At 26.5% G+C, this 12,952-nt stretch overlaps 1 protein-coding gene across 2 annotated transcripts in view; it reads left to right on the top strand.

Moving 5' to 3' along the window:
* Positions 1-12,952, top strand: part of LOC113378514 (sodium- and chloride-dependent glycine transporter 1-like) — a 34,914-nt gene that overhangs the window by 5,989 nt on the left and 15,973 nt on the right. Inside the window, exons 1-2 of one of the 2 annotated variants that reach the window (XM_026619055.1) lie at positions 2,170-2,234; positions 12,789-12,936. In XM_026619055.1, coding sequence (XP_026474840.1) covers positions 2,205-2,234; positions 12,789-12,936 — 178 coding nt within the window. In that variant the 5' untranslated portion in view covers positions 2,170-2,204. Of the gene's footprint in view, positions 1-2,169; positions 2,235-12,788; positions 12,937-12,952 lie in introns of those variants that run through there. The other variant, XM_026619056.1, reaches the window with a different exon arrangement.

The following is a 12,952-nucleotide window of genomic DNA, read 5'->3' as shown; positions in this document are numbered from 1 at the left end:
AGACGAGTACATGGTTGAATGAAAAATAAATTGCTATATAATCTGCGTATGAGTAATATACGTTGTATTAACGGGCACATTATATTTTAGGCATTATTCTCTAACAACTTTCAACTCTCTTTTCTTCGATACTTTTGAAATATATAATACTTTTTATAAAATTATTATTATTAATGTATTGAAACTATTTATATTATTTTATCAATGATATTTCGTTTAATTATATTACTAAAAGTATATTCTCTTCGCTTTTAATTTTCTTTGGTATGATATTTTCTTATCAGAACGAACAAATATTGTAAATGTTCTTTAAACTTTTATGAGCACGCAAAAGAACATCAATGTTTTTATCATAAAGAGGTTTTCTACCTTGCCAATATTTAGTTAAATTTAATTTATACTAATACTACTACGAAGCAATCAGCTGGTGAAATCTATTTAATTCTTTCATAATGCTGTTAATCTATTTACAATCGGAGTATAAAAAATTAAATTGTTTTACAACTGTTATGATTATTAACATTCCGTGGGGTAACTTATTGTAATCGCAAAAAATCGAAAAAGACATTTTTTTTATATATGTTCGTTACAAAGTCTTATGAACATTTTGGCATACCTTAGAAAAATTGGTTAGATGTGTGTGTGAGTGTGTGTATGTATGTGCGGATACAATTTTTCGTCGGCGATTTAGAGAACACCGATCAGCCGATTTGAATGATTCAAAAACATTCGATTCATATTGATGTGGAGACGTGCTGATTAATAGATATGGATTGATGTGTGTGTGAGTGTATATGTATGTGCGGATACAATTTTTTGTTGGCGATTTATAGAACACCGATCAACCGATTTGAATGATTTAAAAATATTCGATTCATATTGATGACGAGACGTGCTGATTAATTTTTAGTCAAGGCAAGTCCAGCGGTTTCGGATATCCAATAAAAAAAAAAGTAAAAAAACGTCATTTTGCGATCAAATATGATCATTAGACATAAGCGCATCAAATTATCACATATTTTATAGACCTATCAGTTTAATTAATATTTATAATTAATATTCTAAGTACAATTTTAATTTATTTTTTATGGGTTCCGTACCAATATTTATAATGTTTTACCATTAGAATTCGACGCGGCGCTCACGCGCTTCGATATTTCGTCTTTTCGACAGACAGACTGCTTTCAATAAAAAATTCAAAATTTACAAACAATTAAAAAAAAACTTTAAATCAAGTTGACAATTTTTACAAACATTTCAAAATTCTCAAAAAAAATTTTTTTTTTCAAAATTGTCAAAAAATTTTAAAGCTTCTAAAAATTTTAAATTGCGATACGGTAAGCTACAGCTATTTGCCTTGAAGCAGGATACTATTCACCACTAGTTACATTGAATCGTAATTATTTATTACGGTAATAAAATTATATATTGAAAGAGCGGCTCGTCCGTAGGTAAGCGGTTAAGAACGACGGGACCTGAATCAGAGGTTCCGGGTTCGATACCCACTTCGAGCAGCCTGTTGTCAGGCAGCAGTGACAACGATTTTCACTTGGAAATATAGATAGCAATATGTTTCCAAGTGAAAATAGCCCTCACCCGGCATTGCTGCACCAATAAAAAGTCAGCCCTATTAGATTAATTCTAATAACAAAAATCATCAAATATGGATGGATTAACCATTGGGTTACCATCTAAAAAATACGAAGTAAGGAGAAGTTTCACCCCAACAGCTCATAGAACGTAAGGTTCTGATTGCTGTTAAAAATAAAAAAAAAATAAAAAAAAAATTAAAAAAATAAATATATATTGAAAGAGCAATAATACTTGAAAAATAAATAATACTGAATGATACACAGATATTAGTAATATTGCATAACATCGATACTTGATATAATAAATATAGTTATTAAATGACGAATGTGCGCATAGTCTACGAATCTGTTTCAGAACCACAATGCCATATATCAAGCAATATTCGAATTGATCCACATGTCGATGTGTTGATTTATTCGCTCAATAGATCTTCATTCTGAATCATAATCGATAAGTGGCCCGAGCACGCCGCGCCGTAGCGTCACACACCGCGTGGCCTGGGTCTCAACGCCGGGAGCGAGCTCTTTCGTTAGCGAAACCGCGATTTCGAAGTATAACAAACGCGACTATATCGCGCGACCTGTCAGTTGTTAAAGTGATCTTGAATAGTGATGACATCCGTGACCATTGATGAGAGCCAGGTAAAAGAACTCTTTACTTGACAGTTAACAATTAAAATATAAATCTATTAGTGCCACGAGGGGGAGGGAACATTTAAATTAAAACACTTTTGGACTTCTATAAAAAAAAATTACGTGAAAAAAGTTTTCTTTTACTTTGACGTGCAATATCAAGTTCATCATGATAGTATTAACACATGTTTCTCGCAATGTTTTCCTGGAAAAGCGTGCTTTATGTCTACTTGTTGCGTTTCAACCACGTGATTCAATAGGATGCTAGATTCGTGTGTGATATGCGTGTGTGAGAGTGATATGATTTTTATTAAATTTATTTTGCGAACGAGGATTTTCTTGGCACGGTAAACTTTTTATTTAACTTACGAAATTCTTTACTTTTTTACGTAATGGTTACGATTTTCTGTACCGCGTGATCTTGAGGAAGTTTACAGTAAATAACAGAAATCTATATTTATAAATATATGTATATAAATATATATATATATATATATATATATATAGCTATATATATATATATATATATATATAAATATATAATGGTATATGATGATATATAATTGAATTTTTTCTGAGAATTAACTCAAGACATCATTTTTTGCACATTTTTTATTGATTTAATTAATTATCACATTGCGTTTCGGGTCTTCTTGTTTTCTATTATTGTTAGCTTATAATAACTGATATGGTGATTTACATATGTACATAACGTAGGAGAGACTGGGTACGATTGTGCCACTTTTTTATTGGCCATAATTTTATTAATTTACCACTTAGTTAGGAGAAAAGTAAATTAAATAGTAATTTGAACATTTATCTACGTGGAAACACTGAAATTCTGCCCCTAAATACGATGGATTAGTCATAAAATCAAATTGTACAAGAGAAGGGTGAGTGTCACAACCGTCCCTTGGGGTGTACAAGCATAAAAATAGGTTAATAAACTGGGTATAAACACCAAAATGATTTAAAACTCTTTCTATTTTTGTTAATAACAATAATATGTATCACAATCAACATAAACATTTAAACAAAGTTTTTGAATAAAATATAACAATATATAACAAAGCATAACTTTTTAAATAAAATTAAGTAGAATTTTTTTTTGAAATATTTTTTTTCTTATATTGATTTTTTTCCTTTCTTTTTCGTATTTTGTCTTGGTTAAATTAGACCTTTTTATCTGTTTAATCTTAACCCGAAAAAGACAACAAATACATGTCACACTTTTGAAAACAAATCATCATTATGACTGAGCTAAATTATCTAATAATAAGCAAAAACTAATTGCTGGTAAATAAACTAAACAAACAAACTAGCTATCTGTATGCAATTAACAGTTATTATTAAAAGAATTTTATTAGCATAGTTTGCATTGTCAATTAAAATATATACATTTTTTAAGATAATTTGCGGGGTGTTAATGCATTTAAGAGATTATCTCCTATGAGATATCTCTTTTTTTATTTATTGACATTTTAATTAAAATAATTTGAACATTAAAATTTACTTTTGAAAACTATAAAGGTAACTTGTTTGATGCTTGATTTGATGAATTATACTTCATCTTTCTATCTTTGGACCCTATCTCAAAATCAGTATACTTTATCTGTTTTGGCGACTCTCACTACCGTTACTTGGCACAATCGTACCTAGTATCCCCTAATTGTATTTTTATGCCTAATATATAAGAAATAAAACATTTATTTGATGTGACATTAGACTTGTTATATGCGTTTGCCATATTGAACCAGGGTAATGGGGTACATTAATTTATGAAATTTTCTTTATGTAATGAAAATCAATGACATGATAATGTCGGGTATGTTTATATGTATGGTTTAAATTTGAAAATTTTACCGCGTATCATCAATAATTTTACAATCAATATATGTATTATTATATTGGTCTTAGCTTGTAATTCTTTTATTGTTCTCAAATATAATTTTTTAAAGCCGAACCATTCCAATTAAGGCTTATACAACACATATCATTAATTTACTGCTATATCTATGCTATGCCAAATTCTCGTCAGACATTTAAAGTTCCATAACCCATAAGTGATTTTAAATAGTTAATTGATTAAAAGTTGTCATAAATAAATGTCTGAAGTACTCAGAATTGCTACATATAGCTATCAGTAGAAGTGTCCTTCTCGATTTATCTATATAGACACTAGGTCTGATCTAGATTTTATATTATGCGAATTATGTTGTCAAAAAGTCAGTTATTATTGACGAATTATTTTTAGACATAAACACGAATATTGAAGGTGAATAATATTTTGATAATGAAGAATATAATTTGAAAGCATTATTATAAAAACCAACAAAATGTGCTCATATAATCGTTTGTTTAATATTGCAAATATACGTCAATCACGATTATAGGTAATTCAAATAAGCGAAAAAATAGTTAAAAATGAGGTAACCCTATTAAATGATAATTTGCATGTAATCTCTAAAACATCAATACTTTGATCAACAATTTTGTTTAATAATTATATAAAAATACATAATAGATAAAATAATTCAAATGAATGTGGTATATAGCTTATTATAACTAAACTTACCAAAAAAAACTTAAGAAAAATTATACAAGTGAACGTTCAGCATCTTATTTACTATATAGAGTGTAATCACTTTATTAATATTTTAAAGCTTTACTTTGAGCTTTGTTGAAGTTTAATATTTAAATCCACTCTGAAAGTAAAATAAGGCAACGTGTGTTGGAAATGAATTTTTTTTACATAGATAAATAATGCGTAATTGTTTATTATGGTTTATATATATATATATATATATATATATATATATATATAATAGAAATAAAGTATTTACTAGGATTATTTTGATATTTTGTTATTTACATTCAATATTTTTGTATATTTTACTTTTCTCATGATTTGTCTCAAAAATCATATTCACATTTATATTTATGCAACATCCAACATTTACTTAAAACTAAACAATAATATATTATCGATATTATATATTATATTTTTTATATTGTTTTTGTTTGTGGCTAAGTAGTAAGAGCTTTGGACCTGCAACCACAAGGTTCCAGATTCAGTTCTGGAATCATTTATCCATTTCCACTTGGAAATATAGATCAAAATATATTTTCAAGTAAAAATAGTCCCTCATTTAGAAGAAGAGCTTTTAAGTTTTGATTACTTTTCAAGATATATGAATACATTTTGTATACAAAATTGTATTTGATTTCTGTTTCTTTTTGTCATTTCACGCAATTATCAAAATTTTACCGAAATTTTTAGTAAATATAACCAAATTCATCAGTTACACAGCGCATTTACCTGTCCATTTCATCTTGTTTAATGCACGTTTAAAAATTTTGAAACAATAAAAATTTAAAGAATAGAATATAATTTATCGATATAATACAATCAATACGAATCGAATGTATTTTGAATTATTCAAATCCCTTTATCAGTGTTCCCGAAATTTTCGATTTTTTGCGATTACTATAACTTGACCTACGGGAAGTTAATAAAAATCCATGAAATAATTATAAAGCATGTATTTGCTATTTGTATAGGTATCTCATGTGTGTTATTATTTGCCAGTAGAATTTTACAACAAAATAATCGATAAACTCTTTACTTTGTTCTATTATAACGTTCAGTAATCATTTCATAATCTTCAATATTTGAAATATATACTAATTAAATGTTATAATCAATATACTATACTAATATTGGTTTAATCAATATACTATTATACCATAACATGTATGTGTCTTGTGTTTTTTATTTGTAGAAAAGTTTCGCACGCCGCGCTATCGAAATACAAAATACATTCCTACACTCGGTCGTTGTTTAAATCTTTTAATTAAAGACAATTATCTGCATTCCTCAACAAGGAACAAAAATATAAATATTTTAAAATTGTGTTTATCTTTCGTGTAAAGAACATTGTGTGAAATTCATTTTGATATTACACGGAAATCAATGGTGTCATTGTGTTCTTCGAATGTTTGGTTTCAGTTCAGAAAATATCAACTTACCGTCATTGTTACTTTGTATGGTACTTTAAGCACAAGTTTATAAAATTATTGTTTCAATCCAACTTTGTATCATTTGATGAACAATGGATTTGGAAAAGTAAACAATATTTCCATTTAAAATGTAATAAAACACAATAAACATGTCATTGAATAAAGTTCATTTGGATTTTATTCTCACGCATCAAATAATTTATTTCTGGAACAAGAAGTAAGGGAGGCTGGGTACGGTTGTGCCAGGGTATGGCAGTTACAGTCATCATAACAGCTAAACTATTCTGATTTTGATATAGGGTCTAGAGGGAGAAAGATGAAGTATGATTGTTTGAACAAGTTCTCATTATTGCTTTTCGTCAGTGCCTTAAATTAACATGATCTGTAGACCGCTTATAAAGAGTCAAAATTAAGTTTTCATGTTCGAATTGCTTTAATAATAACTGTCAATTGTATACAGATAGATCACTTTGTTTATTATTTGCTGTAAATTGAACATTAGTATTTGTTTACCAGCAATTAGTTTTTGCTTAGATAATTTAGTTCAGTCATATTATGGTTTGTTTTCAAAAGTGCGCGTTGGTTACGGTTGTGACAAATTTTGAGGGTATGTAACATGTTTTTCTTGTCCTTTTCGGGTGAAAATTAAACAGATAAAAGAAAATCTAACTCACTTAAGACAAAATACGAGAGAGAAAGAAAAAGGAAAATTCAAAACAAGAAAAAAAAAGATTTCACAAAAAATTCGTGTTAACTTTGTTTAAAAAATTATGTTGTGTAGTAAATTGTTATGTTATATTTATAAGCTTTGTTTAAATGTTTATATTGCTGTGTTATATATTATTGTTATTAACGACAACAAGAAAATACCTATTATATTTTTAACCGATTTTTATACCTCCAGGGACGGTTGTGACACTCGCCCTTTTCTTGTATAATTTGATTTTATAACTCCATCGTATTATGGACAGTATTTCAGTATTTGCCTAGACAAGTGTTCAAATTACCATTAAATTTACTTCTCTCCCAGCTAACTGATAATTCAAAAAATTATAACTGATCAAAAAAAAGTGGCATAACCACACCCAGTTTCCCTATTATAATATAAATTTAAAAACAGTTGATAATTAAAAGTGCAACTAAAATATTTCCAATGTAACACATATGCTTTCAAATGAGCTTTATCTTTGTAAGATCCGATTACAAAGTAAGAAACAATGGTTTGTTCATGGGCAAATCAAATTTCAATTGATAAAATAAATGCCTAATATGATTGATATGCTTTAATCAAAAAATCATTGATAATATGATAAAAAATCTTATTAAGGTTAGAAATGACAGTATATATTACAACTGATTGTGCGCAGAGCATTATTTACTTCACCACATTTTCATAATATTGCTTATAATGGGTATATAACGTACATATCATAAAACAAGTAAACTTTATGCAAATTCTTGGAAATACATCCAATATATTACTATTTCTTCATACTCATATTTGAGCTATCATTCAGCTTCGTATAAATATAGGCTTGTGTCCTAAAGTAGAGTAAAATATAATTTTTTTAAATTTTTTATTTCTTAGAGGATGAGTCATTTACTTCTAAGAAGATGCCCAATATAAATACGAGTATATTCTTGGATCTAATGTAGTAATATGCGTGATATTGTTTGTGTTAATTAGAAATATTTATCTTTAGATAAAATTGCAATTCAGTACCAGTTGAAAAATTTCATGTTGTTTGTTTTTTAATTCCATTATTATTATTATATTGTGTGATGCCAATAATCTATCTTATGCCCATCTTTTAAATTTAATTTTGTATACTACATAAAAAATATATTATTAAAAGATTAGCAATATTAGTATTTTAATAATTAGCAATTTTAATAAATAGCATTTTTATTTTAATAAAATAAATAAAAAATATTGTGTTTTTAATAATTTTGGTACTAGAAAGAAAATTCTACTCACGAGATAGTAGAGAATCATAAAATTGTGTTTAATATTGTCCCATAAAGTAATTAATTTACCATTGAAGATAAATATGTTTTCAATATACAATGCAATATTTTACAATTAGACACTTTACCCAAAACTCAATAATTCTGCATTATATTTATTAGTAACCTCATAATCGGGCAGCCAAATTATGATAACGAATTTGAAGGTTAAAACTTAAAGAAATCTTATAAGTCTCGCTGATAAAAAATATATATCGTTGAATCAGAAAACTCGTGTTTAAATAGTACAGGAATGATAATCTATAATGTGATATTAGAAATAGATAAAATGATTATTCACTTTACTATATCATTTATATTGCCACCACTCGAGAATTGATTTTATCTCAACTAACACGTGAAAATTGACATTAGATAGGAAAACTGCATTTGCATTAATTAAGCATATCAATTTGCTTCCACTTTCGTTTGGAAGTTAAAATAATGAAGAATTTAGCGAAATACGATATTTTAGCTTTGTTTTTCTTTAAACTATAATCAAATATAAATGACTGCTTGATTGTATAATACTTTCTTGATTGTATTGAAATATTGAATAAAACAAAAATATTTCTTATGGAAAGTGGTGAATGTATCGGTATAATGAGTCTCTACTACTTACACATAATACCTATATACGCATATATATTAATTCGAATATAGAGTTTATATTCTATTTCAATAATTATGTCTTCAGAACCGAATTTGTTTTACCAGGATAATTATATTAAACTTATTTTTATGTGTTTGTTTAATATGATCTTTTCACTTTTTTGTGCTATTATTAAAATATTGTCCTGAAATATTTTATTTTAGAACAGATTTTAGTAACCCTGAAACTCAATATCATGTGCAAAAATTTATGATTTAGTAGGGCGGGGGCACAAAGGTTCAATTTGAGTTTCAGTAATTATACTATATAAACTATGCCACAACACTTAGCACGTATCAAACAAACAACTATCGAACTATGTTCAGTAAAATTCTCAGTTAATTCCTAATTATAGAGCTATGCTTTTTAGCTATTTTTCTAAAATTTGTCATCTGTTACTTTTTATTCTATAGGCTGGGTGAAGAAGAGACAGCCATGAGGCAAATAAGCAATGTCTAATTCTGAATTTTAAAGGAATTTTACGAATTAGTTTCTTAATTATTTAACTAATGCGAAATAAAAATTGTATGGGTACATTTTTTACAAAGATTACGGTATATATCCTTGATCTGGAGTTGTCAGAAATATTCATCAACAGATTTGGAATAACTATTTATTTAATTTATCTCTTGTAAAATTGCTTGTTTTCAACTTTATTTATTATTTTTCAATTTAAAATATTAAAATCATTGACTCCATTTTTTAGTGACTCATATTGTTTGACTTGTTTAAATTTTTCTTCATTGAATTATGCTTGTATTATGAACAAGATACCAATACTAATTATTGAATTTATCAACAATGATTTCAGTGTCTTATTGTTTGTTCTGATATCAAAAATTCAAGTCGATGAAAATCCTTCCATAGACGTCCTAACAAAAAAAAACACATTGAATAATTATTAATCACGTTTGACATACTTAATTAAATATTACAAAATGAACAGTTTCGACTTAAAAAATAAATTATATAAATAAAAAATTACTTTAATTTTCAACAAAAATTTCAATTATTGTATAACTGTATAAAGACGATTTTGGTGGAACTTTGTATATGATGTGATTTGTATATCCACAATACTATCGGTCTACGAAAAGTTGTTTAATTATAAAAATTCATCAAAGTTTCTAATTGTTAATTGTTTGAAAAGAGTCTGAAATATATTTTATTATTTTAAATAAATAAAATAAATAATGGGCTGTGAATTTCAAAATTCTAACATAACAATTTAGCAAGTTTAATAGTCTCAATTCTTATGAAGTTACGATTTACAAATTTCGGGAATTATTTGCAGTTTAAGCCAAAAGGTCACTTACATCTAGTTAATTACTTATTTTGTGTGCGTTAACTATTAACAAATAAGAAACAATATATATTGTAGGCTTTCAGGTGAGATAAAACAAACTTTTGTGAAAATTTTTGATGTTTAGTAATTTATTTGTATCTATTACTACTTTAGAAATTGCTTTCATTACGTCCTAAAATATTTCAAATGAATGACTAATATTTGCAATAAACATGGTAAATTATTCTAATTTTTGGTTGGCTCTAGCTACATATTAATGAATTCTTATCTTAAATGTTAGATTGAGCTAACTACCTCATAATAAATTTTAACACCATGTGACTTATCTATGATCAACACGATACGTATAAGTATGTTTTGTACACACACATAGAGTATGCATTGTTAATATTTAAATTTTTAAAATAACAAATTCATTCATATATGTAGTAGACTTATCACAGGAATATTTATGATGTTATCATACGTAAATACATACTTGTAAATATATCTATATCGGTTTCGGCTTAATATTCGCAATTATAATTATTAATTAATCATCCCATTATTACTGTGACTATATTTGTTTTTCAATTTGTCTTATCATCTAGTAACAAAGTAAAACAAATTATTGATACAAAATTTTAAAGTTTTTGACATTAAAATGATCTAATGGCACGACAAGAACCCAGTCGAGTAAGTATAGAGAGCATTTTTACTTGATTGAAAAATATATAAAAGATGTTATATTTGATTAATATTATTTGGTTCAAGATAGTTTGTCTCGAAGATTTTCAGCCTTGGCAATAATTTGCGACATAATAATTGTGATTAAAATGTTTATAATCATTGAATAAATATATGTATTTATAAAGCGGTAACAATGGTAGTTCGACGAAAATTTAGTAATTCATAATTCCATAAACCTGATTAATGATTGCCATGCATGACTTATATTTTTATCACAATTAGAGTATTAATACAATGCTTAGATTACAAATAAAATACTTTACTTGTGGCTGTAATAAATTTCATATTATTTAATCAAAAGTATTCAAATTAACATTCTTTCTAATTTAGTGCGTTTTTTATATTTTAAAAAATCTAAAATAAATATTTCATTTTATGCCTAATTTTCAACATCATTCTCTCTCTTTGCTTATAATAATTGATGCTGAATTATAAAGATATGTATATCTATAAAATTCTAATGTGCTTCTTTTTCTAGCTGAAATTAGTTTTGCCTTTGTATAAATTTTCATAGTTTATTTGCAAGTTTTCACAGTTGTTTAACAATTATAACTAGGATGTTTGTTTTTCATAAAGTTCTTATTATATATTCTTTAGGAGTTATATACTAATACATCTTTGCTTAGAGAAACTACCAAAGTTTTGCTTGGTATCTTTGCATTTCTATATATTTCTGAGTTTTTACCATGTTCGAGAAAAAAAACATGTATATTATATTTGTTTATTGGCAAATATGGATGTTGTACAAATCATCAACTACTTCTATAGAGTTTAAAAATATTTAGTAAAACTCGTAAACTGAAAAAATACTATATGTAAATAATTTATAATGGGTTTTGGCAAATGAAATTATTACCATATTATCATTTCACATTTTTGTATCGGTTATTTCATTGATTTTTATTTATTGCTAAAACTTAACTTGTTAATTGATTTTTGTGATTTTGATACGAGCAGAAATTTTTAAAGAAATAATGTTGATGACTGATGATGACTGTCCCTTTTTACCCAGCTAATGAGGTAAAAAAGAACAGATAACAAATTTAAGAAAAATAGTTAAGGATTTTACTGAACATTGTTTGATAACTGCTTGTTTCATATGTGTTCAGAGTTGTGATGTAGTTAATTAAGTTTAGACAGTATAATTACTGAAAGTCCAATAGACTTTTTTGCCTCGCCCTACCCCACTATAATTTTTTGAGAAAAGTTTTGATGATCATAGTTGGACAGTTTTATATATTAATGTTTATATGAAAAAAATAATTTTACTATATATATATATATATATATATATATATATATATATATATATTCATCAAACTACAACTGCTTCAAAAGACATTTAGTCATTGTTGTGACTAAGATAATAAATAAAATTTTAAAATACTACCTATTGGTAGTATTTCAAGTTTGTATAATAAATATAAATATGTGAAAATAATTACAAGCACTATACTAAATATATTACTATACTAAATCTAATGGATCTAATCTTCTTAGTCTTCTCATAGTGTTAGCAGAGAGTAGGTCCTTTGCGAATTTACAAGAGATAATTTAAATAAATAGTTATTCCAACTCTGATGATGAATATTTATTGCATATTATATATAGTAAATATGTAATTATAATATAAATCAACACCAACTCACGTAGTGCTTTCCAAACGATATACTTGTATATAGGACTTACAAAAAGTAGTACATACAATAAATTTATAAAATTTTCAACAAATCCTTATCAACTCAACAATAAAATTAAATTCTTAAAATTTATTTAATGTTGTGTGTTAACAAAACTCAATGAATTAATTGAACTAATTAATAAATTAAATAATATTTTATTGTTTCAGAATGAGGCCAGGTCTGGAAGTACCGACCAGCTGGTTTCTAGGGGTAATTGGGCAAGTCATTTTGAATTTTTACTTGCTTGTCTAGGATATGCAGTCGGTCTCGGAAATGTCTGGAGATTTCCCTATCTAGCTTACAGAAATGGTGGAGGTACGTTTTCATAAAT

Source organism: Ctenocephalides felis, unplaced genomic scaffold (genome assembly GCF_003426905.1).
Source record: "Ctenocephalides felis isolate EL2017-DRISC unplaced genomic scaffold, ASM342690v1 CF-g0.4_SCAFFOLD_01886, whole genome shotgun sequence".
In the NCBI taxonomy this organism is placed as follows: Eukaryota; Metazoa; Arthropoda; class Insecta; order Siphonaptera; family Pulicidae; genus Ctenocephalides; species Ctenocephalides felis.
This window is presented reverse-complemented; position numbering and strand designations above follow the sequence as displayed.